This window comes from Mus caroli, chromosome 9 (genome assembly GCF_900094665.2).
Source record: "Mus caroli chromosome 9, CAROLI_EIJ_v1.1, whole genome shotgun sequence".
Classification (NCBI taxonomy): Eukaryota; Metazoa; Chordata; class Mammalia; order Rodentia; family Muridae; genus Mus; species Mus caroli.
In genome coordinates, this window is record NC_034578.1 from 53,162,569 (window position 1) to 53,184,713 (window position 22,145).

Consider the following 22,145-nt stretch of genomic DNA (forward strand, 5'->3'; position numbering starts at 1 on the left):
CATCCAGTGGAAGAAAGACAGCATTTTCAACAAATGGTGCTGGCACAACTGGTTGTTAACATGTAGAAGAATGCGAATCGATCCATATCTGCTTTTTAAGCATACACTTATTAAAGGACCTCAACAATCTAGAAGAACCCTCTTGTATGAAATCATTGACATGTTTCCTAGGAAAGGTCAGAAAAGTGTCTCTTCCTTCATTTACACTATAATCTGCATCTGGTTTTGTTCATTGTTCTGATATATTATGGGAACAAGTATACGATCTGATACTTGTTCCCATAATTGCACTGCAACTATATTCCCCCTAAAGCTGCCTAACTTGGGATCCAGACATGCAATGTTTTTAGCATGTCTTTTTGTTTGTTTTGTTTTGTTTTTGTTGTTTTGCTTTCTTTTTAAGACAGTGTCTGGAGCTGGAGAGATGGCCCAGTGGTTAAGGGTGCACTGACTGCTCTTCCAGAGGTCCTAAGTTCAATTCCCAGCAACCACATGGCAGCTCACAACCATCTATAAAGGGATCCATGCCCTCTTCTGGTGTGTTTGAAGACAGCTACAGTGTAGTCATATACATAAAACAAATAAATCTATTTTAAAAATAAAAGACAGTGTATTACTTTGTAGCCTAGGTGTCCTGGAACTTTCTGTGTAGACCAGTCTGGTCTTGACCTCACAGATAGCCATCTGCCTCTGCCTCCCAAGTGCTGGAATTAAAGGCATGTGCCACCTCACCCAGTTAGCCTGTCTTATTTGACCTTAACATCTTTTTTCTTGGTTACTGCCCCCCTTTTTTAAAGTCTCCCTCTCCTTTCTCTTGCAATAGTGTTCTCCTAATTCCCCGGCCTCCATCCCTAATGTTCCTAACACTTGTTTTTAAAATGCTGTCATCTTGACCATGTTCTGTGGGACTTTTCTTCTTGGTGCCTTTCTGGAGAACACCTACCACCACCCATCATTCCCCTGGACTGCTACCTTGCATATATATTATCTTCTCTCATGCATTACATTCCAGATTCCCTCTCCCCCAGATCCATTCCTTTCCTGTTACCCTTCAGAAAAGAGCAGGCCTCCCAGAGATATCACCTGAACACAGCATAACAAGTTATAGTGGGACTAGGCACATAACTTCATATCAAGGACAAGACTAACCCAGTAGAAGGAAAAGGGTTCCTGGAGCAGGCAAAGAGACATAGACACACCTGACTCCCACTGTTGGGAGTCTCACCAGAACACCAAGCTACACAACCATAAGACATGTGCACACTACATGAGACCCATACGGGCTTTTGATTGTCACTTGAGTCTCTATGAGCGCTGTTTAGTTGATTCTGTGGGCCATATTCTCCTGGTGTCCTCCATCCCCTGTGACTCTTAACCTTCCTCCCTTTCTTTTGCAGGGGTTCCCTAAGCTCCACATGTTTGGCTGTGGGTCTCTGAACCTGCTCCCATTAGTTGCTGGATGAAGCCTCTCTGATGGCGATTAGACTAGGCTCCAGTCTATGAGTATAGCAGAGAATCATTAGGAATCATCTCATTGACTGTTTTTTTTTTCTTTTTTGGCCAGTCGTGTTTGATTCTATCCTAGGTCTGTGGGCTATCCAGCCTCTAGTTCCTGGCCCTCTAGGCAGTATCAGGTGTGGGATGCCTCTCGTAGCATGGGTCTCAGGTTGGGCCAGTCATTGGTTGGCCACTCCTGCAAGTTCTGCTCCAGCACATCTTGCAGGCAGTACAAATTGTAGGTCAAAGGTTTTATGGCTGGGTCGATGTCCCAGACTTACCACCGGAAGGCTTGTCTGGTTACAAACGATGGCCAGTTCAGACTCCACATCCCTACCTCTGTATCTCAGGGCACGGTTTCCAGTTGTCTGTAGGGTATCTCCATTTAATTATGCTATAAGAATTTCAAACTCACCATCTCATCCGTGTGTCTGTCTCATCCATACACCGTGTTCTGCTCATGACTAATAGTAAGTAGCTAATCCCTGACTGGACGCCTCAGAGTTACCGTGGACTCCTTTCCTTTTCCTCCATGGTCTATACTGATGCCCATTCATTCATTAAGTTCTCTCCAATCTCCACGTTCTGTGTCTCTGCTCTTCATCCTGCCTGTGTTTAATCTCCGTTGTGTGTCACATAGCTCTTACCAGGACTCGTTCTTCTCTCTTGGACCATGTTCTTTCTGCCTAGGATGATGGTGTTTACTTGATGAATACCTATTCATCTTTTAAGATGTCCTTTGTGAAATGTTTTCTGGCAGCCTCTGTACATACAGAAAATTCATCTGACCTTCTCCAGTGCTGCTTCTGACACTTTCTATAAACATCTATTACAGTTCTTACATTGACGCTTTCTATAAACATCTATTACAGCACTTATACTGTGATTATTGCTGATTGTCCGATGGAGTATGTATTCTTTCAGAGTAATAACTGAATATTACTCTACCTACCGTCTATATTCCCGCCTCTCCTACATTTCCAGTTCTCCTCTTTAAAAAAAAATAAGTGAATACCTTACTGGCACATGCAAGTCTAAGACTCAGTCAACCATCATCTGTACCCTCTTTGTCCTCTTCTTAATAATATATTAGGAATATATTATTGGCTTCCAATAGTCTATTAGATTAGAATATTGGAATAGTTGATTATTGTTAATTAATTAACTAATTAATTAATAGTTAATTAATCTGTTGAATATGAGACCTGCCTGACTAACATTTACACTTGGGCTATGATTGTAGCTCAGAACAGAACATTTGTATCTATGCTATATGAGTTATTTCCTATGCTCATTAAGAAATGGCTCTTATATGATGAGTCAAAGACCTGGACAACGCCATTCATCTGGTCCATTACTAGGGTTTCCACATCACATGGGAAACACATGGAAGGTAGCATATAAAAGCCATGCTTCGTCACATGCTTAGCGCTAAAACATGAAGTCTATGTTTGGGAGGAGAGATCATTGTTTTGAACAGGAATTAAGAGTTGGTTTTGCTAGGAAATGTCTGTCAAAACACCATTATACTTTATACAGAGTGCAGTGGTAGAAATAATTCAAGTACTGACTTGTGGTTTTGCTGGCAGGAAAATTTCTCTGCAGCCTGCTAAGAGAAGGTTTTCCTGCTGCCCATGCTGAACTTACATACTTCTGCCTGTTGCTCAGGTTAACACACCCCGAGGGTCCGTATGGCAGTGCAGCCACATCAACGACCAACCCAGAGTTTGTGGAGGATCTCTCCCAAGGCCAGCTGCTTCAGAGTGAGGCTTCCAATGCTGTAGAAGGCAGTGAGCAAAGGCCTGAAGATGAGGTAAGCTAACGTCTCCTGTCACTGTCCACTGCGGCTTCCAAAGCAATGGGCATGCAAGGAGGTATTGAATGAAGCGATTGCCGTCTCATGCCTTCATTTCCTGGGCTGAGACTTGCCCAGGTTTCTCATATCTCTTGCCATATCTAGAGCCATATCAGTGGTTTTAATGACACAGAGACAAATATAATCTTTTATCCTTGGTCTGACTAAATGTAGCTACCTCCTATAATGTTCAGCAGTGCTTGGGGAGTTGTTTTGTTGTGTTGTTGGCGGGTTGTATTTTTTATTGTTGTTATTGCTATTTTGATATAGGATCTCAGGTAACTCAAGCTGCGTGCTAGAATTGCAGATGTGCTCACCATGCTCAGTCATGACAAATATTAGTTTTGTAAGTGAATGGTTTAATTAAATAACTACTAAGACGTCTTTGTGCCCTTGTTCATGGCTGCACTCTGTTCACAAGCCCTGCAACACAAAGTCACAAGTGCCAGATCACTTAATGACTCCTTCTCCCTCCCATAGGGTCCATCTTTCCCCAAATCACACAGAAACTCAGTATGGGCATGGGAAGTCCTGTCCTTCTTGGGCCTTCAGTTATAGATGACTTCATTACAAATGACTGATCCCATTACACTCTTCTATTTTAAGACAAAAAAGAACAGCATCATCAGTGTTTGTCTTTTCTCTTGTGTGAACAGCCTGGTTAGTTCACTTACCCTATCGGTATTTTTAAAGATAATAATGAATGCTAGTAGCTTTTCCTTGACTTATGTGTTCGTGTGGATGTATAATGCTAGGGATTTTTATGCTAAACACATTTGCACTGAGCCACATCCCTAGGCTCCTTAGTAGCTTCATGTTCCAGGCTTCCAAAAAGTAAAACAAAAAAACTGGAAACAATCTCTAATATACTATTTACCAGATGCAGGTCTGTCACCATTCACATATATTTGGAGGAGTACAGTACTACAGTTAATACATAGATGCATTTGTCCCTTTTTTAATCTTGTTCACCTTTCTCTTCCCTGAAATAAGAATTCCTGTATCCATGATGCATTAACTGATAGACTATACATTTGTTAAATTATGGAACAAAAATATGATGTGCCTCATTTAGAAGGCAAGAAGAAAGATTGTGGTAAAATATTAGTGACACCACAGGGGATTTTTGTTTTGCTTGGATGGTTTTTGGTTTGGGGGGTTAGGTTGGGTTGGGTTGGGTTGGGTTGGGTTGGTTTGGTTTGGTTTGGTTTGGTTTTCGAGACAGGGTTGCTCTGTGTAGCTCAGCTGTCCTAGAACTCACTGTGTTGACCAGTCTATCCTCAAGCTCACATCTGACTGCCTCTGCCAAGTGCTAGAACTAAAAACATGTGCCACCATAGCTAGCTGACACTGCAGTTTTTAAAAACATATTAAAAGATGATTTGATCTGCTTTATCTAAACCCAGTATATAAAGACTTCTATCTCAAAATCAAAGAAAAAAAAGGCTATGACTTTATATAATATATATCTTAATGAACAATCATCAAGCCAAAGAACTTGTCTTCATTTTAGATATATTGCTGGTAGTTTCCTGTAACTAAATATTAATTTAAATATCTGTCTGCTGTTTGCTATGGGAAATTAACTCATCTTTAGTATCAGTGAGGAACGCTTTCATGAATTATTTTTAATCTCTATACTGTGGCTCTCCCTTTACTCGGTGCACATGACAGCATCTTACCCTGACCTCCTGTGACAGCATCTTCTCTGGTGTGGGGCTGTGTGCATCGGAATGTCTCATGTAGAGCATCCCTGTTAGGAAGTGTAGAGGAAGGCCAAAGCTTTCACACTCAGTGCCCATTCTCATCTTCTGGGATTGGCACCAAAATAACCCTTTAGACAACAAGGGTGGCCATGTATGCCTGAAATCCCAGCACTCAAGAAGCTGAAGCAGTAGGATTACCATGAATTTGAGTGTATCCTGGGATACATAATGAGTTTGAACCCAGCTTGAGCTACCTAGAGAGTCCCTGTTTCCAAAAATAAAATTTTAATAGCCCTTTATTTCTTGAATTTGTAGTATGATGTCCTAAAGCACTGGTTCTCAACCTTCCTAATGCTGTCAGACCCTTTAATACAATTCCTCATGCTGTAGTGATCTCAACCATAAAATTATTTTCATTGCTACTTCTTAACTGTAGTTTTGCTACTGTTATGAATCATAATGTAAATATCTGACATGCAAGATACCCTGTTATTCAGCCCCTGTAAAAGGGTTATCTGACACCCCACCCCACCCCCAGGGCTGTGACCCACATGTTGAGAACCACTGCCTTAAAGGGTCTAGAGTTGGAATATCTGAAACTTCTATTTAGTGTTGTATCTCTGGTATTTGACTGGTCTGGAAAGCTTTGACTATCCAGGGCCCTACAGGAAAGTGCACCTCGTGTCCTATTTGACGTTCGTATTTGTTACTATTGCTGATGACTTACTTGAGTAATTATTGTTGGGGTTTTGGTTTTTCATTTTGCTTTGTTTTATAGCAAAGAAGTAAACGAGGAGGTTGGTCCAAAGGGAGAAAAAGGAAGAAACCTCTTCGAGACAGCAATGCACCCAAATCCCCCCTTACAGGATATGTTCGATTCATGAACGAGCGTAGAGAACAGCTTCGAGCAAAGAGACCAGAGGTCCCGTTTCCAGAAATCACAAGGATGTTGGGCAATGAGTGGAGTAAGCTGCCTCCTGAGGAAAAGCAGGTGATGGTCCCTGTGTCTGGTGCTTCCCTCGGTTTTGATTATATCTCAGAAATTGTTTGGGGGCCTGGAGAGATTTGGGGACTGGCTCATGCTTAAGCGCACTCACTGCTACTCCAGAGGATTTGAGATCATTTCCTAGCACCCATGGTAGGTGGCTGACAGCTGCTTGTAATGTCAAGCCTCTTCTAGCCTGTGTAGGCACCCCCATAGACATGACATATTCACACACACACACAGAAATTTTTTTTTTAATTTCTATCAAAAAAGTAAAGAAGATGGACAGTTGATTCTTACTTGTGTCACAGTGCTTAGAAGATCAGAATATCAGAGGGTTGAGGCAGAAAAAGCACAAATTCAAGGCCCATCTAGGCTACAGAGTGAATTCAAGGCTAATCCAAGCATCTCAGAGCCTTCAACTAAAGGAAAATACAAAGGGGTTTGGGTGGTAGCACGTACCAGATCAGTTGCCTGCCTTGCCCGGGTCTGGGTTCAATGTCTAATTCTGCAAAAGGAAAGTGAAAAGAGACTATATGAAGCAAGGTGTTGAGACCTGGAGTAGTAACGTAAATTGACCAGTGCCACCCACTTAGCTGCTGTCAAGTTGTGGAGAGAAATTCAGGCTGCTGGCTTTGTGTTCTAGGTTGGAGAGCATGCACCTTAAAGTCTTTGTCTGCAGTCTCAGAGCAAAGTCTTTGTAGCTGTAACTAGCTAAGAAGTAAGACTGGTTCAGATGGCCATGTTCCAATGACTGGTGTTCATAGGAGAGAAAGACAGGCCCTGGTGGAGAGAGGCATATAAAGAGAGAGGTAGAAATAGGAATTATGTTTCTGGGAGGCCGGGAACAGCAGAACTACTAGAAACTCAATGGGGAAGGAAAAGAATACCAGAATAGCAGAATCTTTGCGGTTCTTGTGTCTAGCACAGTGAGTAGAAACTGTCCCAAGATTTGTTGTCCTAAGGGGTTATGAGCCGAAAGGATTCTAGAAACCACCCCCAACCAAAGCAGCTACATTTTTATTTGATATGTATACTTAGTTCACAGAAGAATGTTTTGAAAAGTGGTTCAATATTAAGAAATTAAGAAATCTATCAAAGTAATGTATTCCATTGAGCTAAATGAAAGTCATGAATAACAATGAGAGGGAAAAAAATCATTTGCCAAAATTCTTCAATTCACATAAGAATGTTCTTTAAGAAAAAGATTTTATTGCTTTACTGATTGTTTTAAGTAGAGTTCTAGCAAATTTAACCACTATAGGGAATAAAGCAAGAGCCATCTGATCTCTCCTCTCAGACAGAAACTAACCCTGTTGCCACAGTGAAGAAAGCTTTTGTTAGAGAGATTGGAGGGGAATTAAGCACAAGCTTGCCATGCCCTGGGTAAAAGGCCACTGAGGCAGAGGGAGGCTGGGACCTGGACTGCCAGGCTCTGCATTAAAGGCCCTGCTTCCCGGCATCTCAAAGATCTATATTTCTTTTATGTCTTAAGCTCTTTATGACTTGCACTCTTTAAAATGGATTCCAGAAAGACTGAAACCAAATTGAAAAATACTGTCTTGGGAATTAATTGAATTCAAATTTTTTCAAAGAGATGAGATTAATTTTCAATCTGAAGCTTCATGTCTGTGGTAGCAAGCCAGCAGAAAGCAGTTTATAACTGGGGGATCGCCATCCGGACACACCAGGTTGTCATTTCCTTTTTATCTTTATTGCAAAGTTAATGCACACGCATGGTTTATTTTTTCTGATAATAGCAAAAGTAACAATGGTTCTCTAATGATATAGCCACTGTCAGCTGATAAGGGCTGGGTTATGTATGTGTTTGATCAGCCTTTTATTTTGAAATCATTTCAAATGCACAAAAAGTTACAAACATAGAAACAGTACTAGGAACATAAAGAAACCTTTTAAACAGCTTCTCTGTTGCTAGCACTTTCACCATTTTTTCCTCTGAATCATTTAAAGGTGACTTACATATATGCTGGCCCTTTACCTCCAGAAGACTTTTGTATTTCCTAAGACTAGGGATCCTCTGTTACATAACTGATAAAGTCATCAAGTTCCCTCTTTCATGTTAACATAGTGCTGTGTGTGCTCTTGCCTGCAGACACTGAGGTAATGTCCTCCTGTACAGCATCCCTTCCACAGCATCCCTTCCTATGGCTTTAACCTAGTACCAGGCTGTGCTTTAGTCAGACATGTGTGTAGTCAGGTGTGTGTAGTTAGACGTGTGTAGTCAGATGCCTGTAGTTCTCCTCAGGCCGATCCCCGGCATTGCTTTGTCTTTATAAGTTATACCTTGATATTCTTAGAGAGTGAACCCTCTCTTTCCCCAAGCCTGACCCTTCCTCTGCCCCACCCCCACATGTGTCTTTTGCTTTGTTTTTTCTTTTAAGGAAACATTCTTCATTTTCTGTTTGTCTGATAGTCCCTTGTGAGTAGATTGATGGTGGACATTCTTTGTCAGAATAGATGGTATATACTACCCAGAGTATCACATAGGCAGGTAGACCAGGGCCTTTTATTACTTATTTGTAATTTTATTTACTTGATAAAGTTTTCCTTATAATTCATAAGCAATCTATGGAGAGATATTTTAAAGACATGTGTAACTTGTTTTACATCCAAAAAAAAAAAAAATTGTGTGATCCCCCGCACTCAGGCAGTGGCTCTCTTACCAGGTTCAAGGCCATCTACAGAGTGAGTTCCAGTATAGCAAAGGATATATAGTGAGACCTTGTCTCAGGGAAAAAAGGAGAGATTTATATGATCTAAAGAGAAACCAGAGCCAGGCATGGTGGCACATGCCTCTAATTCTAGCATTTGGGAGGCAGAAGGGGAGGGGGGAGGAAAAAAAGAAAAGAAAAAAAGAAGAAAAGAAAAAAATTTCCCCAGGCTTAATATCCATAGGTAAATTTCACCGTACCTAATCTATTATGTTTACACAGTGCTAAATTTTTGAACTCTTAACACTCCCACAGTTACCAGTTGACCCTCAGCCTTGTTTTTCTGTTCTTTCTTTCTGTCTGTTTGTTGAGTCTTGGGGTTTTTTGGTTTGTTTTTGCTCTGTGTCACCCTCACTGTCCTGGAACTTGCTTTGCACGCCAGGCTGGCCTCCAATCAGACCTGCCTGCCTCTGCCTTCTGAGTGCTAGGCTTCAAGGCTGGCCCTCAGCTTTCTAATTGGCAGGGGCTCTACTCCTTCTCCCCTTGAATACTTGTTTGCATTCTGTTTATTATTGGCATGATCATAAGTAATTCATATCATAAAGTTTATTTATGGTATAAATTTCTTTTATTCCAGTAGTTTCTGAATTAATACTATAGTTAGTTACTTGTTGCTCAAATCATCCCTGACTTGGGTATCTCTCACATCTGCTGGGTGGGGGACAAGATTTCTAACATAACCTGAATCTGGTTTGCTCATTTACAGGCAGCACCTTTCATACTTTCTTATACCTAATTTGATGAATGAAATGGGCAAGGCAAAACAATTCTGGAGATCAATGGACTTCTTTAAATAATTAATAGTACAAAATGATCAAAGCACACAGCTAAAGCTCTCTTAAAGTAGTCTCTTCTGGGCCATAGGATGAGGTCACTCTTCATGTTCTCCAGCTTTAGTGTTCCACTCGTCTGGCTTTTTAAAAGGCCAGAGGATATATGAGATCATTCCCTCAAAATGAGTCGAAGGTAGAGAAACAAACTAATGCTCCTTACCTTCCCCTGGGATCATGTGCCTCTGTGGGGTTCAGACCTCTAAAGAACGCTAGTGGCCATGTGAAATTCTATCTGCAGGGCTCAGGAGATGGCGGACTGTAAGCTTCATGAATGTTTTATGGTGGTGCTCTCAGTAGAACTTACCTTCATTAAACTGGGAAAGGCAACACACAGTTTAGATAGTCATTCGTTCATTTGTTCTCTAAAGGATGTGTTTTGTTTATTTATGTGTGTACGTATGTGTGCAGAGGTCAGGACAACTTTCGGCCCCAATACCCCCCTTCAACCATATGGCTCCCAGGGATCAACCTGAACTTGCCATAATTGGTAACAAGCCCCTTACCTACTGAGCCACCCCACCAGCCCTTGTTTATTTTATAATTGAAAAATTTTATTCTATACCTATACTACTTTCAGCTTCTTTCCTACAATATACTGACATAATTTTTTTAATGTTTTAATTGTACTGTTTTCTTTAAAAAGATAATTGATATTTCACCCAACATCTCAGGTTTGTTGGGGTTTTTTTGTTTATGTTTTTAAATAATCCCACATTTCCTTCCTAGCGCTACCTTGATGAAGCAGACAGAGATAAGGAGCGTTACATGAAGGAACTGGAGCAGTATCAGAAGACCGAGGCCTACAAGGTCTTCAGTAGGAAAACACAGGACCGTCAGAAAGGCAAATCTCATAGGCAAGGTATCAGAACTAAGTGTAGTTTGTCACGTGTGATGGAATGTTGTAAGGCCAGCTGTTAAAGGAGCATACATGAAAGATGTGTTTCTGCCATCTCTCTGTTATCCTGTATTCACTTACAGGGTTAAAGTAGCATGCGTGAAAGATGCATTTCTGCCATCTCTCTAGTATCCTGTATTCACTTCTAAGGTGTCCCCTTAGAATTTTACCAAAATGACATCACTCACATTTAGACATTTTGCTTGGTTTTTCCATATCTAAGATTAACAATCTGGCTCATGTACCAAAACTATTATTAGCTACCTGCCCTTTTCTGTCTAGTTTCCAAATTAGGCATTTCTCTACCTTTAAACAAGTCTTTCTACTAAACCATGTAACTCGGAGGCCCTAGTACCTCTGCGCCACCCTGAGCCTCTTCATTCAATAATTTATTTGTGTGAATTCAAAAAGCGATCTGTTGAGCTTCTCTGTTAGGTAGTAGACTCTTGTAGGCATTGAGGGAACAATAATGAATAGGGGAGAGCATCCATGTCTTCATGGGATCTTTTTCTTTCCTGTTGAAATGGTACATCTCCCTCCAGACCCCATCTCCAACAAACACTGCCAAAGGCCAGCACCCACACTGCTCTGTCCCTCCTTAGCCACAGCATCTTCTCCACACTTGCACACCTAGGCTGCTAAGACCTTGGCGTGTGTTTCCTACCTACTGTCCCACACTCTTCTCTCAAAGGTAAAAGTGTTTACTGTTTTCTTATGTCCAATTGTGTGTTCTCTAGGTGTGAGTTCCATTTAACTTTAGTTGACTGACGTTAATGTTATGAATGAAAATATCATAAGTCATGAAACTCTACAGCAAGTTTTGAGGTTGGCAAAGTCGTATACTTGGGTCTTATGATTGTTTTCTTTTCAAATTTAATGTTGTCTTTATTCTTATATTTTTAGATGCAGCCCGACAGGCCACTCATGATCATGAGGTAATTAGCCTTTTGTGTACATGTTAACGTGTGTGTGTGTGTGTGTGTGTGTGTGTGTGTGTGTGTATTGATGCTGTTTGAAATGCTGTTCATGAATAGTACAGAGTTTTTACCTCATAATTCAGCCTGAATGAGTTGCTTTGGCTCGAGGGTTCTTAACATATGGTAGACACTTATGTCATGAATCTGCCTTTGAACTACAGTCCCTAACCCCAATCTGCTCCTGTAGTCTAAAAATTCTATTAGTTTTAAATGCCAAAAATGGATGGAATTCTGAGTAAGATACAGAAATGAAAGCCATCTAGTGACTGCAAATTGGCCGTAGCTGTCATCCCACTCTCAGAAAGGTGTTATTTAGGAACTCCAGCATTTGGTTACAGTGCTCCTCAGCTAGTTGGACGCTCACAGCCAGTGGCAGCTCAGTCTCTGATCCTCCTTGCCTCTTCCTGTCGCATGTGCTTGTTTATCAGCCTCTTCCCTCTGGTTTGCTTCAACCCCATCAGTAGAATTTAAGTCTGCGTTTCTGTATGTATCTAATATATATATATACATAAGCTTATATGTTTGGCTGTGGTGCTTTTATATGTTTCAGACATGGACATGGTCTGTTAAATATATGGTTACAAAAAATAATAATAATCTATGATCATTCTGAGTTGTAAAATGTCAGGGATTCACCTTTGCTCCAAATCAGATTCCTACTCAGCAGTCAGGCTCTTCCTTAATAAGTCCCAGCTTCCCACTTCAACACCTTAAAACATGCAGTGCTCACTGTCTTCCCGGCCATGCTCATCTCTACCTCATGTCAGTGTTCCTGTTCTTTTCACAGGAAAATCTCCCTTCTGCATACATTGTTCTCTGCATCTGGTCCTGTTTCTGCCCTCAGAGTTGAAGTCCTCCTTTAAGCCCTGTGAAGTTCTGTTTCCTCCTTAGCTGTTTTTACTTCTTCTAGCTTGCTTTAACCTTCAAAATTACTATACTTTATACAGTTAGCTCAGCTGGCCTGTCTAGACTCTTCTAAGTACTTCCATTGTTCACAATTCTGGATTATGTATGATCTCCCTGAGAGAGCAAAGCTGATCTAGCTTCTACCTTTCTATTCAGTGCCATGCCACCTGGCATGATGCTCTTGTGTGGAGGAGGTATCCTATAAAAACCTATTCTCTATAAGAATCCAGAGATGACTGGAAAGCAGTGGGAACTTGGTTTTCAAGTTCAACAAAATGGTTTTCAAGCTAGGAGGTTTTCAATAAAATGGTTTTCAAGCTAGGAGATAGCTCAGTGGGTGATGTGCTTACTGTGCAGGCACGAGGGTGTGAGTCCGATCCCTAGCACCCGTCTATGTACAATAGCGCATGGGAGGTGGAGATAGGCTAGGTATTGCTGGCCACCAGCCTAGCCTAATTGGCAAGGTCCAGTCCAAAGAGAGACTCCATCTCAACAAACACAGTTGATTGCTCATTCTTAAAGATGACACCCAAGGTTGATCTCTGATCTTCATATGTGCTGTGGTATTTGGAATGTTTCAGCAGACACAAGAGTTAGTAAAAAGAGACTGTGTCTTGTAAAATACCTAAAACATGTGGATTCTAAATACATACTTATTTCTCTTACAAGGAATAAGTGAGCTCCCAATAGAGAACAGATTTCTAATCTGTACTAAAATCCTAAAGCCTCAGGCCACTGTTCAACTGCCCCGTCTTGCCAGTGAAGGGCTGACTTGCCTAGGATAAGAGAATGTATTCGAGTTAAGTTAGAGGGGGCCTGGAAAGATGGCTCAGTAATAAAAAGCACTGGCTGCTCTTATAGAGGACCTGGGTTTAATTCCCAGCACCTACATGGTAACTCATAACTGTTTGTAACTCCAGTCTCAGGAGAGCTCTCTTCTGGCCTCTGCAAGCCCCAGGCACACACATGATACATGGACATACATGCAAGCAAAAAATTCATACACATTAAAATAAGTTGAATTTTTAAAAAAAAATTAAAAGTTGAGCTAGGCTTGGTGACACATGCCTTTAGCCCCAGCATTCAGGAGGCAAAGGCAGGCGGATTTCTGAGTTTGAAGCCAGCCTGGTCTACAAAGGGAGTTCCAGGACAGCCAGGGCTGTTACATAAAGAAACCTTGTCGAAAAACCAAAGGATGGGTGGGTAGGTGGGTAGATGGATGGATGGATGGATGGATGGATAGATAGATAGATGGATAGATGAATATAAAAGAAAGTAAAAAGTTAAATTAGATGCGGTAGAGTGGCTGAAACTAAGTTTCTTGCATCTCAGTTAAGGACTGTGAACAGCACATGGATGCTGTTGCAAGGAATCCTGCAGTGTCAATTTGATGCTAGTGAAGACAGATTTACCAGTTTCCATATAGTAAAGAAGCTGATTTTATTTCTAAATTGACTGAGATTCCCTAAGTCGTTGTTGCCTGGACAGGAGCAGCAGAGTGCATGCAGGAGCTGACAAATGCTCCTGGAAGCCATTCTGCTGAACAGAAGGCACTGCATCCTGGCTGATGATAATGAGAATGGTCCTCAAGTAAAAGGCACTTGAGAGGTGCATGGCATATTTCTATGGCTCTGGCCCTGAGCCTTGCCCTAAATCACAGGCTGAAATAGATTGTGTTCAAAAAGCCCTCTGTTCTTTTTCCTTGCCACTCGGTATACAGAATGGAAATTCAGAGTGAGGGGTACTCTTGTCTTCTCAGATCAAAAACCAGCCCACTAGACAGGAGAGCCAGTGAGTTTTACTCTCTGGAAAGTGTCTTCATTGCATGTGAAGACTGAGTAAAACAATAATTTTGTTTCTCCTTTAATTTATGAAAAATGACAAAATGACACTCAGACTGAACAAATTAGACCCCTTCAATGAAGAGGTAATAGAATCCTTATGATTTTAATCCCTTGAGCAATCCTTAGAGCGCTTAAGTATATCCCAGCCCCCAAGAGGAGCCTCTCTGTGCCGAGTAATGTACTCAGTAATGGAGGAGTGCTGGTGGTTTTTATTACCACTCTTCCTTTAAGCAGAAAGTCTCTGTTGCATTCAGAGACTGAACAGTTTCATTTAATTGCTTTAATGTTTCTTATTTTGTACTCTAAGAATCTGTACCAAGGGATAGTATATATTGCACCTGGCTGTTGCTAGCCTCTGCCCTTTCATAATAAGTTGGGTTTGGACTGTTCTGGCAAAGAATAGAATGGAATTACCATTCTGAGGAGAGTCAAGACCTTGAAAAAGGCCCTTTGTGCCATGGTAATGGGAGCCTTATCATTCTGAATGGGAAATACTAGGCCGCAGTGAGGTCACTGTGCAGCTGAGTAGTAAATTGAACAAGGCAAGAGAGCTAAAGTTACAAGGCACTGTCCTAAGTCACTTGTAGATGTAGGATTGGACCTAGTATGCGCTGTGCATGCTGGGATTGTGTGGCTTGACTTGTCCTGTCACAACCAGGTGATAAAGTTCAAGCATATAGTCAGCCTGCAAACTGTTCTAGAAAAAGGTTGCTTTCTTCCATTAGGAAAACAAAAAGATAGAGTAAAAATTAGGTGTTCTGAAATTAACTGTCTCTCAAATAAACATAATTTTTCAGATTGCCATCTGTTTTTTAGAGAGAAGATCTCACAAGCACTGTGATTATGGGTGTGAAGCATCAGATTCCCATCTCAGTAGGCAGTTCCTACAGCTGGTCCTTTCCTAGGCAAACACCAGTGTGAGACACAATTCTGCCTGTCAGGTTCCTCACAGCTGAACTGCTTAGCTCCTCTACTGGGCATCAACCCACTTTTGTTGTTGTTGTTGTTGTTGTTGTTGTTGTTGTTGTTGTTCAAAGATAAAAGTGGTAACAAATAGAAACTTTTTTTTTTCTTTTGGGTGGAGGTTGGGGTGGGTGGGGAGGTCTCACTCTGTATTCCTGACTGATCTGAAACTCAGAGACCGGTCAGAACCACCACACCTGGCAAAAGGATACATTTTATCCTTTGTGTTATACATTTTTATCTCTATCTTAAACCTGTTTCTATAGAACTGAATCCTGGGGGCTTTCTTTACTGCTTTCCTGTGGAGAGGTTTTGGAATCTTAAGATTTCACAACAGTTCCTCACTTTGTACTCCTCTCTTTTGTAAGACTTTGAATACAAACACTTATAACTTATATCAATGATACCTTCAACTTCAAATTCATTACAAAAATGGGAGCCAAAGAAAGATGAAATATTGGCTCTGCTCTTGGGGCTTGACGTTGGAAGTGTTCTCCCCTCACCCCCACCCCCACCCCACAGTCTTTTGAAACTTTCTATCTTAATGGTTCATGGGTGGATTAATTGGGGCTTTGCTAGTCTTTTCAGTCTCACATAAGCCTTAGATATTTCTTATTTGTAGAGCCTGACTATTTCTAGCTTCTTGGGTTTATTTGTTTTTCCTGTGTCTGAAGAAAAGTCTTCAAGAGCCCCAAAGATAAACTGCCCCTTGTAAACAGAGAGAAATATCAGCGGAATGCCATTATGATTGCTCACTGGCAAATCCGCTTAGAATTCTTATTCTCCACTCAGCAAATCTAGATTGCATACTCCTATCTCAGATAGTGCTTAAATGGGAAGCCAGTAGGAACAACTGGAAATACCCCTTTTTTAATTCCTAACCCAGCCATATGCACAGCTCTCCACTGTTGACTATTCAAAGCTCAGGGCTAAGAAAAGGCTTCTGTTGTCTTCACTAGTGAAATGCATGTGGGTTTGTAGTCCTTCACTACCCAGCAGCCATTCACCTAAGAGAGCTAACACTAACCTCTTCAGCTCTGTGACGTTCCATTCTAATGAGGTGAATACATTCCCCTCGCAGGCTCTCCTGGTCTGATTCCTGCTCACCAGCTATTTCTCTAAGGAAGACATGATCCTGTGTCTTGGGCAGTAGTATTTAATTTATCTTCTAAAAATTAACTCTTGTTCTTGATTCATAGAAAGAAACAGAGGTAAAGGAACGCTCTGTTTTTGATATCCCTATATTTACCGAAGAATTCCTGAACCACAGCAAAGGTGATTACTGCTATATTTTGTGTGTGTATGTGTGTGTTCCCTGGGTCTTTGACAGGGGATTTCATTGCTCAGGAGCACTGGCTGATAGCCCTCCTTAGGACTGGAGAAGACTCTGCTGCAAACAATGGCTATTATTTCACCCTGTGGCCAGTAAGATAAAGCAAGGGCAATGCAACCAAAGTTTCTTTGCTCTCTGGGTCAAAAGAGATAAATCTAAATCACTCATGCTGTGGCTTTTTGATAGGTAGCCTAGAACCGTCTATACAAATGAAAGTTTATAATCCAGAATACAAAGTAAGAAACTGCAAAGCTCAGAGGCCTGGAGAATAGCTTAGTGGTTAAGAGCACTGGCACCTCTTCCAGAGGATGCAGGTTCCATTCTCAGCATCCACATGGCAATCTGTAATTCCAGTTCCATGGAATTTAATACACTTATCCTGGTCTCTGTGGGCACCAGGCACATATGTGGTACATAGATATACATACAGGCAAAATACCCATACACATAAAAATAAATTTTAATTTTTTTTTAAAAGAACAAAAGAAAAATTACAAACTGATCCCATCGCAGGACACATAGGTAATCACAGCCATGCTTAGCCAGTCCCCCCAGATACCCCTGTGTAGCCCTTCAGGCTTCTCACTGCAGGATTTTAAAAAGCAAAATCTAACTGAATGGTGGGAATTACCACTGTTTGTTGTAGTCTTGTGTATAGAATGTGTTGCTTTAAGAATTAAAATAGCTCTGGGGAGCCAGGCATATGGTTGTTGAAATTGCTATCTGGAGTGTCATAAAGAGACTTGGGAGATGAGGGGTAGCTAATGAGAGACAGCTAAGCAGAACTTCATAGAAGAGTCACAGGGACTCGTCAGACGCTCCTTCTCTTACCACCCATTCTGGGGGTCCCTGTGTCCTCAGCTCGTGAGGCAGAGCTCCGCCAGCTTCGTAAATCCAACATGGAGTTTGAAGAAAGGAACGCAGCCCTACAGAAGCACGTGGAGAGCATGCGCACAGCAGTGGAGAAGCTAGAGGTTGATGTGATCCAGGAGCGGAGCCGAAACACCGTCCTTCAGCAGCACCTGGAGACCCTGCGGCAGATGTTGACCAGCAGCTTCGCCAGCATGCCCTTGCCTGGTAATGTCATCCTCTCCGCAGTCAGTGGCAGGGAGAGTGGCAAGGACGGCGATGGGGTGCTGTTTACGCTATTAATGTGGAGAAGCCACAGTGTCTCCCAAGAGGAAAAGAGAAGGGAAAAAAAATCCTGTCAAGATTTTCAGTGCGGTCTGGGCATGTCTTAAATCCCAGCACTCAGGAGGCAGAGGCAGAAAGATATCTGTGAGTTCGAGACCAGCATGTTCCACCTAGAGAACTCCCTGACAGCCTGAGCTACATAGAGAGATCCTTTGTCAAAAAACAAAACCAGCTAGGCATCTCAACACTTGGGATATAGAGGCAGGTGGATCTCTATGAGTTTCCACACCAGCCTGATCTAGTTCAAGGATACCCAGGGCTACATAGTAAGACCATGTCTCTAAAAATAAAAAAAGAAAAGGGAAAGGGAAGGGAAAAGGGAAAAGGGAAAAGGGAAAAGGGAAAGGAAAGGAAAGGAAAGGAAAGGAAAGGAAAGGAAAGGAAAGGAAAGGAAAGGAAAGGAAAGGAAAGGAAAGGGAAGATTTTCAATGAGACATATTATAGATTGTCCATACTTATTAAAGTCATTCAGACGTTCAGATTCACTGGTGATTTAGACTTTTGTCCACTTCTGTTTTAATGTAACCCATTGCCTACCATTAAACCTAATTTGATATTTAGAACCATGTGGGTGGTCAAGTGACAAAGCCTAAGGAGAGCCCTTCCTTCTAGCCTTTCTGTCTGCCTTGTATTTATCTATGCTCTGATCGGAAGGAAAACACCAGCATTCCCACTACACTGCCATCAACCAGGGGCCAGGTGCTGAAAACAGGAGCCTGTGGGGACATTTCTCACCCAAACCATCACAGAATATAAAGATAAGCTTCCTGTCTTCGAAGCTAAAATTGTCTCCTAGGCAATTAAACTGTCTGTGGAGCAAACTACATTAGTGTCATGATTTTTTTATTTGCATGGATTTGTTAAATGTCATGAGCTGAACTGGATGGGAAAGTTTTCTTACTGTGTCTTCTTATCTCACTTCAGGAAGTGGAGAAATACCAACAGTGGACACCATTGACTCATACATGAACAGATTGCACAGTATAATTTTAGCTAATCCCCAAGACAACGAAAACTTCATAGCTACAGTCCGAGAGGTTGTGAACAGGCTTGATCGTTAAGCGCTGGTGAGTGCTCATCCATAGGACGCTTAGTGCCAGCCCTTCAGTCTTCAGAAGTGGGGTGTCCTCAGACCATCAAGACTGCTAAAACCTGGAGCTGCACTCAGTAACTGAGGGGAGGTTTGACTCAGATCCCTGCTCTGTAATTGCTAGAAGTCTTCTCAATGATATTAAAACTAGACTTGAGGTGGTTTCTTAGACATGTGTTGGGCTTGTTTAATGGAAGCGACTTGATTTTTGTTGTCAGAACTCAATTCTAGTTTTGCCCCTACTGGTTTCCAACGAGTCTTAAAGACTCTGTGGGAAAGTTTAAGGGGAATCACCCAAAAAAATAGTTCTCAGAACAAAATAAATAGCATTCACCTGTTAATCTGTCTCTTCCCTGATGAGTAGTGCTCATTGTAAGTAGCTAATGGGAACTTGTATAGTTAATCCTGTATAAATAAGAAGTGTTCTTATTCCATTTTAAATGCTGATATAGACTAAGCTTCAGTGAAGCAATTGATGTCTTCATTTTAAAGGGTTAAAGAAAAAGCCAGTCATAGTAGCACATAGCCTTGTGAGGCTGAGGCAAGAGGATTGTTGAGTTCAAGACCAGCATGGGGCTAGCACCAGTAAGATAAACAAAAGGGTAGAGAGTGGTAGCTCAGCTGTTAAGTGTTCTGAGGTTTTTGTCCCAAAACCCACATAAAAGCCAGCTGTGGTGATGCACCTTTAATTACCTCACGGAGGAAGAGGAGAAGGAGGAGACAGTGGCTCCTAGACCTTGCTGGCCAGTCAGTTTAACCTAATTGGTGAGTTCCAGGCCAATGAAAGACCTTTCTCAAAAAAAAAAAAAAAAAAAAAAAGAAGGTCGATGGCTCTTGAGAAGTGACAGCCTTGGATAGGTCTCCACACTCACACTCACCCACATCCAGTAGAACAAAAAGTAAAGCTGAACCTGGAATCCCAGCACTTAGGAGATAAGGGTAGGAGAGTCGCCAGAGGATCAAGGTCAACCTGATCTACATAGTGAACTCCAAGGCTAACATACCAAAACCCTGTCTTTAAAAAAAAAAATGATAAAGGAGGCTAAGTGTGGTGGTGCACGCCTTTAATCCCAGCAGAGGCGGGATGGTCTCTGTGAATTCAGGGCCTGCCTGGTCTAAACAGTGAATTCCAAGTCTGTTCAGGACTATAGAGAGAGAACCTGTCTTTAAAAAAAATTAAAGAAGGGGCTGGAGAGATGGCTCAATGGTTAAGAGCACTGACTGCTCTTCCAGAGGTCCTAAGTTCAAATCCCAGCAACCACATGGTGGCTCACAACCATCTGTAATGGGATCTGATGCCCTCTTCTGTGTGACAGCTACAGTATATTTAGATATAATAAATAAATCTTTAAAACAAAAAAATTAAAGAAGACTGAGGAGATGACTCACCAGTTAAGAACACTTGCTGTTCTTCCAGAGGACCCAAGTTCAATTCCTATCACCCACACATAGCAGCTCTCAACTACCTGTAACTCCAGCTCCAAGAGATCTCATACCCTCCTCTGGCCTCTGTGGACACCTGCCCTCACATGTACATCACACATGAATGAATGAATGAATGAATGAATGAATGAATGAAAAGAAAGACAGCAAGTGTTACATTCTTTGAGAGGAGATGGGCAGAAAGTACATTTCCAAAAGAGAACTGCCCACAGAGACTTTTTGGTACTGACAGACGGGCGTCAGATATCATTTCTTTTGAAGACAGGTTCTCACTGTTTAGCCCTGGCTGGCCCAGGACTTAGAGTGTAAATCATGCTGGCCTCAAAGTCACAGAGATCCTCCCGCCTCTCCTTCCCAGACACTGGGATTAAAGGTGTCTTGTACTGCCACATCTGGCCAGACAACAATCTTAAATGAAAGCAGGGTTTGTTCACTGTAATTCCTAGAGTTAGGGTAACATGCAGCCCTACAGTCTATTGATTAAATTGTTTCTTACCTACAGACATATAATATGAGTGGGAATCTTAGAGCTGGACCACATTAGTGATAAAGCCATGTATTAAACACAAGTGATGGGCTGGAAAGATGGCTCAGTGATTAAGAGCACTGGCTTCTTTTTCAGAAGACCCAGGTTCAATTCCCAGCTCCACATGGCACCTCACAGCTTTCTATGACTCCAGGGGATCCTCCACCCTCACACAGACAGACATGCAGGCAAAACAACAATGCCCATGAAATAAGACAAATAAATTAAAACACACACTCACACACAAATGAGTAGCAGAATGTTCCTAAGGAGTAGTGTGTGTTTGAATCTCTGTCCCAAGTACAGGAGCACCCTCATCCATGTGACCTGGACTCCAGCTTGGTTTAGAGTGTGAGTAACACATAGGAGAACACATAAGGCCCCATATCTCTCTGTCTAATGAGACAGCATTTGCTAGCAGATACAAAGACAATATTTAGTATTTATCCTTCTTGGTTGAGCCTTTGGGTAGTGACCATACAAAACTATTCATTATTCTTTAGTTTTGGCCATGCTTAAATGAGGACAAGATTATTATCCTTGTAGCAAACAGCCAGATGGGATGGACTGTACTTCTAAGAGATGGCTGGACTCCCTAGAGAATGGAGACGCAGCATCGGTGCCGCCACTTATGAAAGGAACAGCTTGTAAATCTAGGCCTGGGATTCTCAGGAGCTCATCTTCCTTCTCACACAGTGTTTTCAATTAGCACTCTTGTAGGCTTAAAAAGAGAGAGCTGGGAGACTCAGCATGGAAGACTGTGAAAGAAATCGGTAATTGATAACATGGAGTCCCCTCACCTAAGGAGAGGGCAATGAATTCACGTATGGAGCCAAAAGTGGCTTTGCACTTTGAGCATATGCCAGGAAGACTTTCTTAAAGCTGTCTACCAGAAGGCCATAAACTGTAGTGGCTGCTCACTGGGGAATCTTTGAAAAACCTAGGCCATTACCAGTCTCCTTGGTTTTTAACCAAAAGTATTTTGTCCTTGAAAAAAAATGTCTGAAACTGTTCTATTACCACAGATCTTACAGTTTCCAATGCAAACATAACCAAGCCCTCCACTCCCAGCTGTCAAATGGAACAATTAGGAAGACTGTGATTAATACTAGCTTGGTCTCATTATACAAATATGTATAGACAGACAGCTAGGCCTGATGTCCCCAGCACTCGTGGTGCAATTAATTACTCTGACACCAGCTTGGCAAAGGCTTCATTCTACTGCCAGGAGCCAGTGACTAAAGTGAGCCTTATAGACCACAAGTTTACAAGTTTTAAAGGAGCATATCAGAGCTGGAAAAGGCCTTTAGAAATCTGTGTGTGTGTATCTGTGTGTGTGTATCTGTGTGTATGTCTGTGTGTATGT

At 41.7% G+C, this 22,145-nt stretch overlaps 1 protein-coding gene across 1 annotated transcript in view; it reads left to right on the forward strand.

Annotated features, from left to right (window-relative positions):
- The window catches only part of Hmg20a (high mobility group 20A), a 73,971-nt gene that overhangs the window by 48,254 nt on the left and 3,572 nt on the right, over positions 1-22,145 (forward strand). The window contains exons 3-9 of the mRNA XM_021172497.2: positions 3,166-3,310; positions 5,837-6,049; positions 10,335-10,467; positions 11,407-11,438; positions 16,393-16,468; positions 17,388-17,603; positions 18,645-18,787. Coding sequence (XP_021028156.1) covers positions 3,166-3,310; positions 5,837-6,049; positions 10,335-10,467; positions 11,407-11,438; positions 16,393-16,468; positions 17,388-17,603; positions 18,645-18,781 — 952 coding nt within the window. The 3' untranslated portion in view covers positions 18,782-18,787. The remainder of the gene's footprint in view (positions 1-3,165; positions 3,311-5,836; positions 6,050-10,334; positions 10,468-11,406; positions 11,439-16,392; positions 16,469-17,387; positions 17,604-18,644; positions 18,788-22,145) is intronic.